Source organism: Pelophylax lessonae, assembly GCF_965119305.1.
Source record: "Pelophylax lessonae genome assembly, chromosome: 9".
NCBI lineage: Eukaryota > Metazoa > Chordata > Amphibia > Anura > Ranidae > Pelophylax > Pelophylax lessonae.
In genome coordinates this window covers 261692202-261711203 of record NC_138776.1, presented here as the reverse complement: position 1 = coordinate 261711203, position 19002 = coordinate 261692202, and the positions used below count along the sequence as shown (strand labels likewise).

General features: G+C 46.0%; 3 protein-coding genes across 3 annotated transcripts in view; all 3 read left to right on the top strand.

The window, feature by feature from the left end:
* Nucleotides 1-19002, top strand: part of LOC309564420 (uncharacterized protein) — a gene marked incomplete at both ends in the record, with an annotated part of 648900 nt that overhangs the window by 406363 nt on the left and 223535 nt on the right.
* Nucleotides 1-19002, top strand: part of LOC309563485 (uncharacterized protein) — a gene marked incomplete at its 3' end in the record, with an annotated part of 314854 nt that overhangs the window by 93650 nt on the left and 202202 nt on the right. The gene's annotated exons all lie outside the window — the stretch shown is intronic.
* LOC309563489 (uncharacterized protein) overlaps nucleotides 1-19002 on the top strand; it is a gene marked incomplete at its 5' end in the record, with an annotated part of 118075 nt that overhangs the window by 44287 nt on the left and 54786 nt on the right. Inside the window, 4 exon segments of the mRNA XM_082267882.1 lie at nucleotides 10404-10545; nucleotides 11435-11532; nucleotides 11647-11788; nucleotides 16037-16898. Coding sequence (XP_082124008.1) covers nucleotides 10404-10545; nucleotides 11435-11532; nucleotides 11647-11788; nucleotides 16037-16898 — 1244 coding nt within the window.

Below are 19002 nucleotides of genomic sequence, written 5' to 3'. Positions count from 1 at the left end.
CCCAATCCCGAGCTTTTGCTTTGTGAAATCGCTGATCCCGAGTCCGATCCGGAAGTACTGTTTTGTGAGCTTATAACAAAATAATACTTCCGGATCGGTATCGGCAGATACCTTATAACAATTGTGCATTCAAAATCTAAAACATCATGGGTTTAGTCTTTAAGAGGTTAAACTTCCCTCCTCCGGCAGAGGGAACGAAAAGATACATTGTAATCATTGTGTTTACTTAACTGGGAGAGTTGAAAGGCATTTGCAGGAGGCTCTTTTTTTTCTTTGACAGCTGTTCTCTGCTCCCTCACAAGCTATAAAGAGCAAAACCGGATCGGCCCGTGGATCTGTTAATTTTACCGATCCCCGATCCAGCTATTTTGCCCGTATCGGGGCCGATATCCGATCCGAATATCGGATCGGTGCATCCCTAGTTTTCATGCTCTCCCTGTAGCAGTGTGAGTTTCTTTCAGGTATTCTGGTTTCTTCCAAAGACACATTTGTTGGATAATTGGCTCATGTCTAAATATCTACATTGGCCCTAGCATATGTATGCATAAGGAGAGACAAGAAGAGCGCCTCTAGGTGCAGTAGTGTTTATTGGACAATAAAACTTGAAAAATGCACACTCACATAGAAACAAGGCTCCTCAAGTGGGACAAAACCTGATGGTGGGCGTAGCTCGTATGCGCATGCTCTGAAATGCATTGCGTTTCTCTTCTGCCCTCTGGTGACGTCATGCGCCCTCGATGCAGTGGTCCAAGCTGGTCCTACATGAAGCCGATCTGGAAGATGCTGAGTGCCGGCGCCCTCCTTGTCTCCCGCCACCATCTCAGCCTCGACACCTTGGATCCTGGATACACCGTGCTATGCCCAACATCGGGTTTTGTCCCACTTAATGAGCCTTGTTTCCGAATAACGAAAAATTTGTCCAAATTTCAGTTCGGAAGGAAACAAACTGCACATGTCTATTAAAAAATACTCCAAGAGGAACTAAGTGGAGTTCAGCTGACATTCTTTCATATTTTTCCAGGATTTGTTTGTGATAATTAGTTCCCCCTAAAAGTGGTGCCCTCTTCCTGCTCCAGCCCTGTCCCCAACTTCCTCCTTGGACCAGTGCCAGCGGTCCTCTTCTGAGCAGAATGGCGCTCTGTCATTCTGCCTGGTCACTGTGAAATCAATCTATTGCTTACAGCAGCAATCCCCAACCTCCCTGGCACCAGGGACTGGCCACTCTGAAGTCAACCCTTCCACTGACCGGGGAGGTGGTTTGGTAATCATTTGTATGGTGGTTGCAGACTGTTGCTTGGGGGGGTGGTTGCAGCCTGTCACCTTGGGGGAAGCAGTGTGGTGGTTGCTGCCTGTCACCTGGGGAGTGTGGTGGTTTCAGTCTATCACCTGGGGGGGGGGGGGGTTGTGGTGGTTGCAGCCTGTCACCTGGGGGGGGGATGCAGGGGTGGGGTGTGGTGGTTGCAGCCCGTCACCTGGGGGGGGGAGGGGGGAATGCAGGGGTGGGGTGTGGTGTGGTGGTTGCAGCCTGTCACCTGGGGGGGGGTGTGGTGTGGTTGTTGCAGCCTATCACCTGGGAGGGGGAATGCAGTCTATCACCTGGGGGGGGGGGGCGGTTGCAGCCTGTCACCTCAGGGGCTGGGGAGTGGTGCAGCCTAGTTCTCATCAGTTCTATGAGATCCTGTCCCTGACCTGACTCTCCCCTCTTGGTAACCACAGAGAGGGAACGGAGTAGTGGTCGGAGGGTGGCAGTGCAGGTTGTGCCGGCTTGCTCTGCCCGCTGCAACCCACCACTGCCCGGCCCGACACCCCACGGACCATCTCTGGTTTGCGGCCTGGGGGTTACAGGTCTCCCTAGGGGGCGCACCCTATTGCAAGCTGTACAATACTCCAGTACTGAGTGGCGCTCACATGTCACTTTGAGAGCGCCCATAGTGGGGGCGGGAGCATGCGGGACCTCGCCCCCCAGCACCGCGCACGTGACCGACTAATAGGTCGGTTCGCACAGCCGAGCCAGCCTGCCACAGTAGAAATGCGGCGGGTGGTCAGCAAATGGTTAAAGGTGTGTATGCTGGTTCTGGCGTATCAAAAGAACCATGGTTAGTAAGCACAATGGGGTATGAAGTCAAGTCTCTACCATAGGTCTTTTGGCAAGGCAAGCAGGAAGAGGAACAAGAAAGAAAAGACACTGCTCCAGGTGTATAGTGTGTGGTGATTGCCAGGAGATAGGATATCCAGTAGAGTGCTGGCCCCGGCCCGCCTCCGTGGGAGCACTTGTAGGAAAAGAATTAGCCGCACATCCAGGGATTCCAATAGGTTTCAAATACCTTTATTTCCAAAAAGTTGCAAGTGATGACACCAAAGACACCAGCATGAAGTCTCGTAGACGCGTTTCACACATACATCTTGTGCTTAACCACTTGCCGACCGCCGCACGACTATCTACGTCGGCGGTCAGCCCCTCACAGGCAAAGTGACGTAGGGCTACGTCACTAGCTTGTGAGGGTCTAGGGAGCGAGCGCGCGCTGCCGGAGGTGCGCTCCCACTCCCGCGTGGTCACGGACCCCCCCGCGCGTGTGACCGGCGGACCCGATGTCCGCCGGTCACTCTGCGATCGGCGAGGGAGAGGGAGAAAGTCAGGCGGCTTGTGTAAACAAGCTGCCTGTCATTCTCCCCTGTGTATGAAGGATGATCATACGGTTCTACTATGTAGAACCGTTGATCACTCTTCATACATCTGAAGCCACAGCCAATCACAGTAGAAAGCACGCCCCTAGGGACACACATAGCCCCTCCCTTTCAAAAAAAGTTAACCCCTTCACTGCCAGTGTATTTTTACAGTAACAGTGCATATGTATAGCACTGATTACTGTAGAAATGTCACTGGTAACCCCAAAAGTGTCAAAAATTTCAGTCAAGGGTCCGATCTGTCCGCCGCAATGTCGCAGTACCGCAAAAAAAATCGCAGATCGCCGCCATTACGCGTTAAAAAAACAACAACAAAAATTACATAAATCTTTCCCTTTGTTAGTAAACGCGATAACTTTTGCGCAAACCAATAAAAATACGCTTTTTGCAATTTTTTTTACCAAACATAGGTAGCATAAAACAAATTGGCTGAAAATGTTAAAAAAATTTTGATTTTTACATTTTTTTTTTGGGGAATTTCATATAAAAATATGTGAAAAATATTGTTATTTTTGCAAAATTGACGCTCTTTTTTTGTTTATAGCGCGTGATCAAAAAATCGCACAGGTGATCCAATACCATCAAAAGAAAGCTCTGTTTGTGGGAAAAAAAGGACGTCAAATTCGTTTAGGTACAGCGTCGCACGACCGCGCAATTGTCCGTTAAAGTCACGCAGTGCCGAATCGCAAAATACCCCCTGGTCGTTTAGCAGCCAAATCCTCCGGGGCTTAAGTGGTTAATCATTACGTAATGATTAAGCACAAGATGTATGTGTGAAACGCGTCTACGAGACTTCATGCTGGTGTCTTTGGTGTCATCACTTGCAACTTTTTGGAAATAAAGGTATTTGAAACCTATTGGAATCCCTGGATGTGCGGCTAATTCTTTTCCTACAAGGAAGAGGAACAAAGTTGCCATGGGTAACCAAGGTCAAGAATAGGCTACAGCGCAATCAGTCATTAGGCGTGGTACCTGCCATAAAAGACAGGTCCTCTGGTAGCGAGGGGGTCCATATCCTGGCCCTCTCCCTAGTGGTCCATCACCAGTAGCAAATGAAACTGAAACCACATTACGAAGATCCATGGCCCTCTTCACAAGGATACGGTGAAGCAGGAGTTAATAAGTGTACACATGAGGTCTGCGCTATGTACACAGCGGGCCCCATTCTGTTCCTGAGATTGAGGTAACAGAGGTACACTGGATTGGTGGAGAGGCCATGGGCTCAGCGGTGTCCCTCAAGTTACAGTGTGTACTAAACCCAGCCTGGGATAGTACTTTTCAGATGAATTCTTCACTTTTACTACACCCAGTGTTAAGGTTCATCTCTAAGTTGGGGAATTGGCTTAATGTTAGACTTTTCTTTTACAAAATATTTATTGAGGTTTTCAAAAATAACATATAGCACAAGCTCTCAGTACAAAAGGTAATATGTAAAAAAGTAGCGAGAAAACAGATCCCAATAACACAATACAATATGGGCCAATGGGTTATAAATAGCGAAAGCAGCGCAACAGAATGGCTACTGATACAATAATGGTCGAATAGACCTCACAGGTAAGCTTCAAACAGACAGCTGTGAAGAGGAGCAGTTGAACTTGCAGGGTCTGCATCTCATGATGGTTTGGGGCCACCACCAACCCTACAGAGGGAGAAGTATTTGCCCTTCGAACAAACTGGGTGCGTAAAGCCCATAAGAGCCCAAAACAAAGAAAAGAAAACAAGACCACAACAAGTGAAGAGAAAGAAGAAGAGAGAAAAGAAAGGGGAGAGGTAGAGGGGAAGGGAGGGTCCCGTAGTGGACCACCACGTAACTACAATGGGAGTCTTCTCAGCATCCTCAGGTTGAAAGCAAAGAATGGTCTAATGCCCCGTACACACGTGCAGATTATCTGAAGACTTTTGTCTGCAGACTTACCAAAACCATATAATATGAGGTCAAACCTAAACACTTTCAATTTGTATGCAATCCGGCAGGCCCTTGCACTACATAGAAAAGGTAAGTCTGCAGACAAAAGTCTTCAGATAATCTGCACGTGTGTATGGGGCATAAATCAGCATTATGTGTGAGCCATGGTTTCTATACTTTTAGGAATTGGGCATGTCTGTCATTCAGAATGGAAGTGAGCTTCTTGAGCACCATGGTCCCCAATGAATCAATGATTAACTTCAGCTAGGTGGAGGAACAGTTGATGCTGGGCCTTAGCCAATGTTTGGCAGGCCTCCAGGAAAAACAAAGCCCACTCACCTCCACTGGTGTTTGGACTAAGGCTGGCCCTACATTATACAATTTTCCTTTAGATTTAACAAAACCATATAATATGAGGTCAAACCTAAACACTTTAAATGTGTATGCAGTCAGACAGGCCCTTGCACTACATAGTTGGTAAAAGTAAAGCTAAAGAAAATTGTATAGTGTATGGCCAGCCTAAGCTGCTATAGGTTTATGTAATAAAGATTCACATTGGTTACGCGGCCGGGGCACAGCCAAGACGGTTCTAATCATTGTATACACCTGGGACCAGAAACAGATCGCCTTTGGGCAAGTCCACCAAATGTGAAGTAAAGTACCCTGCAACCTCGAAAACACATTGGGGATGCGTTAGGGACAATTCAGGGCACGCGATCAATGTTAGACTTTTCACATGGCCGCAGTCCCCCTGGTCTCGAGCATTGGTAAGCACGCTCCGCGCGAAAGGTGCCCCACATGCATCTTGGTATACTGTTCCGCGTGAATACCACATGGAAAATATCGGCACACACCACCACCACCACTTCGTGTTCCTTTCTCAGTTTATAAATAAGATGGACTTTCACCTTGAACAGTGGGATCTGGTTATGATAGGTCCATACTGTGCCTTTCCCCTTTCCAGGGATATATACAATAGCAACACATTGACTCCACCACTCCACAGTAGGTAGCCTTCATTCCAACATCATGTCGCCCACATATAATGCTGTTTCAAACCTACAGCCATGTAAATTGATGAAATAACACCAGTGGTAGACATTCTAATATCAAGGGATTTGCTCTTGATATTCTAATCAAGAACATGTTGGTTCCACCAACTTTCGACACCTCTCACCCTGTTCTTGGACGATCAAGATTTGCCTTGACACATTCTAAGGTGATTGGATTAAGGTGACCCGTGTGGATAGAAATACTGGAGTGTGTGTCCTAAAGAACTAAAGAAGGATGAGCAGCAAAAAGTCTTCAAACTCACAGAACAAGTCTACTTGAATGTGACCAACTACTACTAACGTACCTTAACTTGGAAACATCAGAACCTTCAGAGATATCGTGCCAGGTGGTTTCCAGCTACCAAATCATTTGTACATGTGTTTGTAGGTACAGAAATGTAAGATCCATCACCTAATACGGTTCTGGAGCTTCTGCCATGTAATAGAATGATGGTGGAATTGCCTCTGTGGATTTAGCACTCATCATTTCATTCCCAACAGTACGCCACAGAGTGCTGACTTTATGAAGGAAGTGCCCCTTGTTGGGATGTGATGGTGATCCTCAGTGTGAAGGTTGACGTCAGGTGGTTTCAAGCTACTGAATTATCGTTACATGTGTTAGTATACGTGGAAATGTAAGGTTAGAGGTGTGCTATGCAATGGAAGATGGAGGCTGTACCTCTGTAAAAACAGTGCTTGCCTTTTATTTATCCTAATAGTACCATGCTAAGTGCTGACTTTATGAAGGACACTCCCCTCATTGGGGTGCGATAGTTGACCTCAGAAGACTGCTTGTAAACAACTTTGGAATGAGAGCCCATTCACATTGAGACGACACGACTTCAGGGGGCGACCTGTGAAGTCGCATGCACCGCGACTTTGGCGCGACTTGCAGAGACTTCACATAATGGAAGTCTATGCAAGTCGCTCTGAGGTCGCCCCAAAGTAGTACAGGACCCTTTTTCTAAGTCGGAGCGACTTGTTTCGCTCCTATTAGAAGGGGTCCTGTACTACTCAATGGACCGCAACATACCGCGACTTGTCAGGCTCACAAGTCGCGCTAATGTGAATGGGCTCTAAAGGCCGCAGTTCTTTTTTTCTTCAAAAGGTGGTGAACTAGTTTCTACGGAGTGGGACGAACAGATGAGACCTCTCTATGTAATCAATAGACAGGAAGTGATGTAAGGTGGAGACAGGAAGTCCCCAGTGAGAGGTGAGTTGGGAGGAAGTAGAGAGGAGACATTGCTGGAACTGGCAGCAGAGGAGGTAATAAGATATTATTTTATATTTACACCCAGTAACCCCCCCCCCCCCCCCGTCATGTTCCGTCCTCTTCCTCCATAGTCACTGTGACGTCCTTTATCTCCAGCAGATGATGATACACACATATATAGTGCATGGATTATTTCTGACATATACCGCAGTGCTGTACAGAGAACACTGAGCCATTCACATCAGTCTCTTACCAGAGGAGCTTACACTCTAATGTCCCCTCCCCCACAGTCACACACTATTACTATTATTATTCATTTATATAGCTCTGACATATACCGCAGTGCTGTACAGAGAACACTGAGCCAATCACATCGGTCTCTGTACCAGAGGAGCTTACACTCTAATATCCCTCTACTTTTACGCTTTTCTCCTCCTTATTACAGTAGCGCCGGGAATTCTGGGACATTATCCAGTAACAGACAAGGGATGTGTCTGGATGGTGACTGTATCATTGTGTGTGTCAGGTTCCTATAAGGTGTCAGGATGTCACTGTCTATTTCTCCATGGAGGAGTGGGAGTATTTAGAAGGACACAAGGATCTCTACAAGGACGTCATGATGGAGAATCAGCTGCCCCTCACATCACCGGGTAAGAGGAGACTTTATTGTAAAGGAGAGAGCAGTACGGAGGATCCACCTAGATCCCCCATCATCTGATAAACACATAGAAACAATGTATTAAGTCAGTATGTGTGTTTCCTACAGATGGATCCAGTAATGGGAACCCACCAGAGAGATGTCCCCGTCCTCTGTATTCCCGAGATTCCACACAGGCCAACAATAAAGAAGAGATAAAAGAGGATAATGATGAGGATTATGTGGTGGAGGAGGCAGAGTTTCGAAAAGGTCACAGAAAGCAGTACCAGGACACCATGGTGGAGTCATGCAGTTACAGAATCCCACCAGAGAGATGTCCCCGTCCTCTGTATTCCCGGGATTCCACACAGGAAGATCACACCATCCCTCGCCATCATCAGGTAGGTGGACAAACCAAAGTGACTCCATACCCTATCTATGTACGTTATTTGTGCTAGCTGGCTGCTTAAATTTAGGGTCGTACTTGCACATACATTTGGTTTGGCCATACCATATGAGATTATACTTTTCTAAGTAGTCTCAGTCAGTTGGTGCTCAAATTTTGAAGATGTTTTCCATCAATCTGCTTGTTTAGGATGAAGAACAGATGTATATGGAAGTTAAAAAGGAAGAAGAAAAGGTATACGAGAGGCAGCTTCAGCATTCTACAAAGGAGGTTGGGATGAAGACACCAGTTAAACTGGAGGAATCCCTAGATATCATCACAGGTGAGTAATGAACACTAAAAACTAAAACTCTTCAGGTATCCGGATTGGTGTTTAAGGATATTGAGAACTTGAGATGGATCCAGTAACAAAAACCCACCAGATAGTATGATCTCCACAAGGACGTCATGACGGACAATCAGTCACCCCCGAAAATAACAGGGTATAAAGAGAAGTTATTTTTACCCGCTTCCATACCGCACAAATTTCGGGCAATCCTCTCTTACATGTAAAAATCAGAACCCCAAAACATTATATATGTTTTTTTTTTTGCAGAGGCCCTAGAGAATAAAATGGTGGGTGTTGTATATTTTTATGTCACAAAGTATATATGCAGTGGCTTTTCAAAAGCATTTTTTGGGGGTAGTGGGGGGGGGGGGGTAAAAAAATACACTTTTAATTAATTTTAATGCACAAAAACACAATATAATAATACATTTTTGGTAAAATATAAAAGTTGATGTTATGCCGAGTAAATAAATACCAAACATGTCACACTTTAAGACCCCGTTCACATTGGGGCGACGCTACTTGCCGGGGCGACCTCACAGGTCACGGTGCGCAGCTCGCACCGCAACCTCGGAGCGGCCGGCACGGACTTCATATCATTGAAGTCAATGCAGGTTGCTCCAGGTTGCCCCAAAGAAGCTCCGGACCCTTTTTCTAAGTCGGAGCGACTTGTGTCGCTCCTATTAGAACGGGTCCACAGCTACTCTATGGCAGGCGACCTGTCAGGCGACCAGGTCGCCTGACAGGTCGCCCCAGTGTGAACGGTCTCTAAAATTGCGTACGCCCGTGGAACAGCGCCAAACTACGGTCCCAAAAAATCTCCATAGGCTACATTTTAAAAGCCTTTACAGGTTTCCGGTTTTGAGTTACAGAGGAGGTCTGGCCCTAAATTATTTCACGGGGGAAAGGGGGCACTTAAAACATTTTTATTATATATTATATTAATATATAATATATATATATATATATATATATATAAGGAGAGCAGTGAGCTGAGAAAGACTTCTGAAGGTGAGGTGGTGGTGACTTTTTCTGTGTGAAAAAGAAAACAAATCGACTATTGGTTTTCTGCTGTATGACCAGCAGTGTCTGCCCAGCAGTAGGTTGGGACAGACTCCATAGGTAGGTTCCTATGTTGTGAAGGTAGACGCTCCCAAGTGGCCAGGGTTTATTTTATGTTTGTTTGATTTATGCTGTTTGGATGCTTGCACTTGTTTCCAGCAAATTGGAAGAATAAACCATAGACCGTTGTTTTCAACCACTTGGCTGTCTCTCTGTGTAGCGAACCCAGGGGTCACCCACACCACCTACTGAGCCAACCCCTTACAATATATATATATATACATATATATACACACACACACATCACATATATATATATATATATATATATATATATATATATATATATATATATATATATATATATATATATATATATTATTTATATTATTATTATATATTTAATATAATATTATATTAAAATTTTTTATCAACTTTATTGCTATCACAAGGGATGAACAACATCCCTTGTGACAGCATGGGCCATGACAGGTCCTGTTTATAGAGAGATATGGGGTCTATTAAACCCCAGATCTCTCCTCTGGCCTCCAATGCAGCCAATCAGACACAGATCAGGGTGACCAGCTGCTTCACTGGCCAGTAACGGCCAGGTAAACGTAAACAAAGAACCAAAACCAGAAAAGACTGAATCTTCATAATTTCCGGTTTCTGACATCACACAGTGAGAGGAACAGCGTCAGTTCCTCCTACTGTGTCCCAGGAACTGGATGACTCTGGTTGCATCCTTACTGGGCTGCAATTGCTCATGGGGGAATACAGTAAAGGTGACGCCAGGAGGGGGCCCCTTCCGCTTCCTGCAAAAGTAAGAGGTTCCATAGCCCCCATCATCTGATAAACACATAGAAACAATGTATTCAGTCAGTGTGTGTGTTTCCTACAGATGGATCCAGTAATGGGAACTCACCAGAGAGATGTCCCCGTCCTCTGTATTCCCGGGATTCCACACAGGAAGATCACATCATCCCCCACCATCATCAGGTATGTGGGTAGAAGTCAAAAATGCCTCCAGACAATATGAGATTAAACTCTTCAGTAGTCTCAGCTTGTAGGTACCGACATTTTGATGTAATGTTTTATCATTCTGTTGGTTTAGCATGAAAAACGGATGTATATGAAAGTTGAGGTGAAAGAGGAAGAGGAGGAGGTGTGCGTGATGGATTATCAGCATTCTATGGAGGAAGTCGAGATGATGGCAGCGATTAAACAGGAGGAACCGTCTCTAGATCTCATCTCAGGTGAACATTGAACATTAGATACAGAAACTGTTCTGATAGACGGATTTATGAATGAGGATCTGTAGACCTTCAAATCCTCAAGTAAGGACATTATGATGGAGAATCATCCATATAACCAGGTAAATAGGCAATATATTGTGATGTGATGGTGATCAAATACCACCAAAAGAAAGCTCTATTTGTGTGAAAAAATGTATATAAAATTTTTTTTGAGTTAAGTGTTGCATGACCGCGCAAATACCAGTTAAAGTAGCACAGTGCTGAATAGCAAAAAATGGCCTAGCCATGAAGGAGGTAAAATCTTCTAGAGCTGAAGTGGTTAAAAAAACATTTCCTTACATAAGCCTTGATCTTCTGGTTTCTGGTTGCATTCAGTGGTTCCCCGTACCAATTTCCACTTCACTATCATGTTTTGGAGTCATGTGAAAGTCTGGAGAGGGGAAACAAACAAGCAAGTGCAACCAGGGACCAGGAGATCAACATTCAGTAGTTTCTCTTCAGTGGAAGAACATCAAGCGGCAGGGGAGGTATGTATTCACTTTGAAAAAAGAAAGGCTGGCGCCACAAAATCAGTTAAAACATGTAAAATTTATTAATTCAGGTGAAAAACAGCCATAAATCTCCAACGCGTTTCGGCCATCACACCTTTAGTATGGTTCTAGGTATTCACGTTTTATTAGTTAGGTGGCACGTTCTCATTTACACACAGAGGGTCATCATGATGTCATAGAAGGACGTCATGATGGAGAATCAACCGCCCCTCACATCACCGGGTAAGAGGAGACTTTATTGTAAAGGAGAGAGCAGTACGGAGGGTCCACCTAGATCCCCCATCATCTGATAAACACATAGAAACAATGTATTCAGTCAGTGTGTGTGTTTCCTACAGATGGATCCAGTAATGGGAGCCCACCAGAGAGATGTCCCCGTCCTCTGTATTCCCGGGATTCCACACAGGAAGATCACACCATCCATCACCATCATCAGGTAAATGAGTAGAATACAGAAATGACTCCAGACTATGAGATTATACTCTTTTATATAGTCTCAGTCTACCTGTGCTTATTTTTTATGTTATTTTCTATCCTTTCGTTGGTTTAGCATGAAGAACAGATGTATATAAAAGTTGAAGTTAAGGAGGAAGAAGAGGAGACCTCTGGGATAGATTATCAACAGTCTACGGAGGAGGTCGGAATGATAGTGATAGTTAAAGAGGAGGAACCTTCTCTGGATGGCAACAGAGGTGGGTAACACTTATTACAGAAACAGGTCTACTAGTTGTATTGGTGTTGGAGGATCTGTAGACCTTTAGGTAAGATGATCTCTACAAAGATGTTATGATGGAGAATCAGCCACCCCTCACATCACCGGGTAAGAGGAGACTTTATTGTAAAGGAGAGTACAGTACGGAAGGGTCCACCTAGATCCCTCATTATCTGATAAACACATCGAAACAATACGGGGAATTACCCTAAGCTTCATGTGCCATTATAATGACGTAGGAAACTGTCCGGAGTGACGTTCACCACAACAATTAGGCAGATAGACTTTCTCGGGTCTATTTGTGCCACCTACACCATTTTCTGTTTCAGAGGGAAATAGATGATACCGTTGGGTCTGCACCTAATTAACAAACAGAATGTGGCAGTTTTCCATGTAGAAAACTGTCTCAGATACCAGGTGAAAAGTGAACAAGTGTCACCTGTTGTATGGGATATGAGCTCACATCCCTCTCTCCCTACCCGTGCAGGGATTACACTACACATGCAGAGCCTACAGCTTTAACGAGCCTCCTTATCCTGCCTCCCAATCTGACCTGAGCAGGGGCTGGGGACTGGCAGAGAGTTTGGAGCATGCAGCTCCAGCTCTTCTGTTCTCTGTGATGTTTGCTTGGTCTACCTTACTCTCCTTCCCCCTTTATAGGGATCCCCAAAGAAAAAAAGTTACAGTGAACACCACCATCATAGTACATACCATTGCTGGGGATCTTGTTGGTTGGTAAAACTCTGGCTACATTGTTCTTTTTGTAAAGCTCAAGATGTCTGCAGTTGCTCCAAAAATTGCACTTCCAGTGACTGTGTCACGGTCAGGGGTCATGCGTGGAGACCCGTACCAATAGAGGCTCCCACCATCCAGCTAGATAAATACACAAGCAGGTGACTCTGGTGGATCACGTGAGCTCCCCTGAGGTTCAGGGTCTACCTGGTGTTCACCAAAGCTCCTGAGGGTGGAGATAGGCTTTGCTGCATGTTGGTACCAGGTTGAGGTCTTCAGGATCGCTCCACCAGGGGGTGAGCAAGCAGGGCTCCAGTAGCAGATATAGCGAGTAGGGATCAAGCAGAAGTGTAGTCAATAAACAAGCCAAAAGTTAGTACCAAGTGGTTGCAGGTTCAGATAAAGCAGAAACGTAGTTGAGGAACAAGACAAAGGTCAGTAGCGAAGAGCAACAGTAGAAATGACAAGAGCAAGATTTTGGCCCCACCAGGAGATGAGCAAGCCAGGGGCAGGTAGCAGATATAGCAGGTAGGGATCAGCAGAAGTGTAGTCCATAAACAAGCCAAAAATCAGTAACAAGTGGTGGCAGGTTGAGATGAAGCAGAAGCCTAGTTGAGGAACAAGGCAAAGGTCAGTAGTAAAGAGCTGCAGCAGTAATGACAAGAGCAAGATATTGGCCCCACCAGGAGGTGAGCAAGCCCTGGTCCATTAGCAGGTAGGGATCAGCAGAAGTATAGTCAATAAACAAGCCAAAAGTTGGTACCAAGTGGTTGCAGGTTTGCATGAAGCAGAAGCCTAATTGAGTAACAAGACAAAGGTCAGTAGTGAAGAGCAGCAGCAAGAATGAGAATATCAAGATATTGGCCCCACCAGGAGGTGAGGAAGTCAGGGTCCAGTAGCAAATATAGCAGGTAGGGATCAAGCAGAAGTGTGGTCAATAAACAAGCCAAAAGTCAGTCACAAGTGGTTGCAGGTTGGGATAAAGCAGAAGCGTAGTTGAGGAACAAGACAAAGGTCAGTAGTGAAGAGCATGGTTGCAGGTTGGGATAAAGCAGAAGCCTAGTTGAGGAACAAGGCAAAGTTCAGTGGTGAAGAGCAGCAGCAGGAATGACAAGAGCAAGATATTGGCCACACCAGGAGGTTAGCAAGCCGGGGTCCAGTAGCAGGTATAGAGCAGGTAGAAATCAGCAGAAGTGTAATCAATTAACAAGCCAAAAGTCAGTACCAAGTGGTTGCAGGTTGGGATGAAGCAGAAGCCTAGTTGAGGAACAGGACAAGGGTCTAGTGAAGGCTCCAGTGAAGAGCTGCAGCAGGAATGACAAGAGCAAGAAGAGCACAATAATCTGGTAAACAGGAAGTGTAAAGGTGTGCCTTATTTAAGTTCATGGGAGGAGCAAAGAGTTTAAGGTTCACCTGAAACAAGGCAAGGTTGTCTTAAGAGATCAGATAGGGAGCTGACCAGCTTCTCAGGTGGCTCAGTGAGAAGAGACACTGCCAGACCAAGCAGAGATCGCAGGTTCAGACCTGGGTACTGAAAGATTGACAACCTTTGAACCTGCCCTTAGCCCTTAGTCCTGAATTGCAGGCTTCCTCAAAGTCTACAACTCATCTCTATCCATTGCCAAACCTTTTTCACAAGCTTACTTTACCTACTACAAGCTAATATTGAAATGGTAGTCAGGTGGAAGTTCTACATATATGAAGACAGTACTGGACCCGTAGGTTTATTTTGGTGTTTTTGTTGTCTTAAGGTGTTAATGTTGGTGTAAATGATCTGGTTCCTGGTCAAGTGACTTCTTCACCCCAGAGGATCTCCACAGTCTCCTTGGCTTGTAGTGTAATGTAAGAAAGGTAGCAATTTAAGCGCCACACCACTGCTAAGAGGCCCAGATCCAGATACAACTTTATTCCATTAAAGGTCATATCACATACCTGGTAAAGACTGGAATGTTGTGGAGGCCTTTCTTGCACCTCCCGCCTAACACTCCTGAAGGTGGGGACAGAGAGTGTAAAGGCAAGAAATGGCATGAGTGCTGTAGCAGCTAGCTGAGGATGTCCACTCTGTAGGAGGGTAGAGTTGGTAGTCGCAGTCCTCGGAACAGGATGCAGAAGCAGCTTGGCACCGGAGCGTGAGACGGAAGCAGAACCAGGAGACAAGCAGCAGTCAGCAATCACCGGGCAGCGAGGCACCGAATCAGCCGACAAAGCCAGTCCAGGAGATAGGCCAAGGTCCTTACCCGCCGGGCAATGCGGTACAAAGTCAGCAGGCAGATCATATCCAGCAAACAAACCAAGGTCGGAGTACTGGGTAACAGAGCTAAAGCACGAGCAGAGGCAAAGTCCAAAGGCAAGCTGGGTCAAAAACAAGTAGGCAGGTACAGCAGATCAGGTCTTGGGAACACAGGAACGAGCTGAAGACCATTCAGGAACTGCTTACTGTGATAGAGCAGTTTAAATAGGCCACTGGGCGCCAAGTGCTAATTGGTATACGCACGTATGTGGGCGCGAGTTCGCGCATGCGCACAAATATGTGAACGTTGAACTGGCACTGCATAAGTGACATTGATCTTTCACTCATTTATATTAGCATGTGTGCCATGTGCATGAGCATGAATCCGCACTGGCCTTTTGGTGGTAGAAATCTGGTTTACATTAGAGGTCAGGAGTACAGATCAAGAAATAGCCAAGGCATTTGGGGGTCTACGTGCCCCCTTCATCAGGGCTTGACTGACAGCCAAGTGAACAAACCAGTAACTGCCAAACAAGCTGCTGATTAGGCCTGTGCTTTCAACTCACACTGGAATAAATACCATTGTGGGTCCAGTTCACTACTGGTTTGTTCATTTGGTTAGCAGTCAAGCCCTGATAACGGGGGCAGGTAGGCGCCGGAAACACGTTGGCTATTTCTTGATCTGTACTCCTGACCTTTAATGGAATACAATTGTATCTGGACCTCTCAGCAGTGGCGTGGTGCTTAAATTTCAACCCTTCTTATGGGGCAGCAGGAGACATCCCAGGGGGCGGGTCCTTGACGCTCCGCACTAACAGGAAGTGGGTTTAATGACGCTGCCCATTATTCAGCCTGAAGGAAAATCATTGCTGGATTGGAGAGAGGAGAGTCTGGAGGGGACAGATCTGGAAAGGAGGGGTAAGTATTTATTGTAACCCCTAGTCGCTGAACGCGTGCAAATATGCGGCCTCTCAGCAGGCAGGCTTTGGCGCTGAGCAGCCGCATAATTGCGTGCAATAGCCCTGATAGAGCTATGCGGATAGCGCATGCCCTGCACGCTCCTGATACTTCGGGAGATTTCCGATCATGTGACCGCTGTGACAGCAAATTTACGGCAGTCACATGACAATAAGCCCCGCCTCCCGCAATTCTAAACCTCGTTAAGGGCCATCAGGAGCCGGCTCTAAGGGGTTCAAGCATCACACACAGATAATAAAACATTTTTTGTGAAATCAATCACACTATCTAATTCCTCTTCTGCCATAGATGGAAGGAGCCGCCCGCTTCCGCGTCCTTGGCCATGTTCATACTGTGAGAAGAGCTTTATTCGAGGACAAGATCTTCTTAGACATGAGAGAAGTCACACGGGCGAACGTCCTTTTCAGTGCACAGAGTGTGGGAAGAGTTTCACTCAAAAAGGAGACCTCCTTAGACACCAGAAAATCCACACTGGGGAGCGCCCTTTTTCCTGTCCAGAGTGTGGGAAATCTTACGTTCAGAAAGTAAACCTCCTCAAACACCAGAAAACACACATGGACAAAGAGCCTTTACCGTGTTTAGAGTGCGGGAAATCTTTTATGGGGAAAGGGGAACTTCTTAGACACCAGCGAAGTCACACCGGCGTACGTACATTTTCATGCTCAGAGTGCGGGAAAAGTTTCAGCGAGAAGGGAAAACTTATCGTACACCAGAGAATTCACACTGGCGAGCGTCCCTTTTCATGTACGGACTGCGGGAAACGTTTCATTCGGAAAGCAGACCTGGTTTCCCATCAAAGAAGTCACACAGGTGAGCGTCCTTTTCAGTGTACGGAGTGCGGGAAAGGTTTCATTCATAAAGGCGATCTTCTTCGACACCAGAAAATTCACAGCGGGGAGCACCCCTACTCCTGCGCAGAGTGCGGGAAGTCTTACGTTCAGAAGGGACACCTTCTTATACACCAGAGAAGTCACACGGGCGAGCGTCCCTTTTCCTGCCAGGAGTGCGGAAAATGTTTTGCTGATGTTGGACTCCTTCACAGACATCAGAAAATTCACACGGGCGAGCGTCCGTTTTCCTGCACTGAGTGCGGGAAAAGTTTTAATCAAAAAGGAATCCTTGTTAGACACCAGAGAGTTCATGAAGGCAGGTGACCTTTTTCATGGGCGTGGTGCTGGAAAAGTTTCAAAAATCAAACCCGGTAATTACCAGAAGAGTCACTCGGCAAGACTGCGCATTGGAAATGTTTTGGGAAAGAAAAATCTGACTGCACATCAAAAATGTCATTCCGCTGGTGCCAATGACGACACGCGTTTGGTGGGACTTATTTAGTTGTTTCATCCGTAGAACAATTGTCTGATACAAAGGAGGACATTTTAGTACTCATCTTCTTCTTTATTATAATCTGGTGGATGGATGTAATTGTATTATCGTATAAGTTTATTTTGAGGCTCAAATAAATATGCTGTTCATCTTTAAGCCTCTGTTCATCTATTAAAGTATATTTGAATCCATTCAGTTTAAAATAGAAATGAAAGGTAAAACATCTGTGTGTTTACAGTATTTAACCAGGTCCGGACTGCCCACTGCGTATTTACGTTACTACTTTGACGGTAAATACCGGTGTTATGGCAGCAGATAGCCAGATATTTTCCCACGGCCGGCGGTCCTCTTTCACATAAAAGTGGTCCCAGTGGTGGATTTGCCGCGGGATCACTTTTATGTGCGGCGGGAAAGGTGCGCCCCTCTCTCTCTCGCTCCACTCCCCGGTCGTTTTCCCCGCTTGCCGGAGCCGTGGGTAGCAGGCAAAACGATCCTGTCCTCTGGTGCTGGGCAGGAAGTCGAGTGAGGGAGAGATGGCCCCCCCACTGGACTCTATGCCCTTGGAGGACCAGAGCGACGTCAGACGTCACTTCCGCCCAACGGCCCTAACCACTTCTGGACCGGAAGATTTTCCCCCATAATGATTAGGCCATTTTTTGCGATACTTCACTGGGTTACTTTAACCACTTAACCCCCGGAAGATTTTACCCCCTTCCTGACCAGGGGGTATTTTGCGATTCGGCACTGCGTGAATTTAACGGACAATTGCGCGGTCGTGCGACGCTGTACCCAAATTAATTTGACATCCTTTTTTTCCCACAAACAGAGCTTTCTTTTGGTGGTATTTGATCACCTGTGCGATTTTTTGATCATGAGCTATAAACAAAAAAAGAGCGACAATTTTGCAAAAATAACAATATTTTTCACATTTTTTTATATGAAATTCCCCCCCAAAAAAATGTAAACATTAAAATTTTTTTAACATTTTAGGCCAATTTGTTTTCTGCTACATATTTTTGGTAAAATAAAATCCCAATAAGAGTATTTTGATTGAATTGCACAAAAGTTATCGCGTCTACAAACTACGGGAAAGATTTGTCATTTTTATTTTTGTAATTTTTTACTAGTAATGGCGGCAATCTGTGATTTTTAGCGGGACTGCGACATTGCGGCGGACAGATTGGACCCCTAACTGACATTTTTGACACTTTTGGGGGGACCAGTGACATTACTACAGTAATCAGTGCTATAAATATGCACTGTTACTGCAATAATGTCACTGGCAGGAAAGGGGTTAACCGAGGGGCGATCAAAGAGTTAAGTGTGAGCCTAGGGGGTGTTTTCTAATTGTGAGCGGGGTGGGCTTGTAATATCAACACAAAGACCTGTGTTCCTAAATAGGAGGAACACAGGAGCTCTGTACTGATTCCAGAGAGAACAATGGTCTGCTGTATTTACAACAACAGACCGCCGTTCTCTCTTCACGGGGAGCGATCGCGGGTGCCCGGTGGTAGTTGCAGCCGCCGGCCCTGTGGATCGGCTTCCCCCGCTGGCGAGTGGGCGAGTGCGCGCCCCCAGGATCGCTCCTGCAGACCGCTGTACAGGTACGGCGATTTGCCAGGAACGTGCCGCCCTATAACTGCGGCGGCTGGTCGGCAAGTGGTTAAAGGACCAAGTTTTTTTTTATTAACCTTTCAAAGAGGCCGCTCTCTCTCTCAGATTCTGGAGATCTGTTCCTGCCATTAGTGTGTGCAGGGTTCTGTTACTTCCGAGAGCTGCTGTGTTTGCAAGCGACAGCGGGGAGCCGAGGGCCAGAGCTGGAGGTGGTAGAATATTGTACTGCTGCATCTTTCAATAAACTTTTATTGTGAAAAAAAGAATGGTGTTTCACCATGTTCCGGCTGCAGAAATGGGTGCCAAGGCCACTTGAT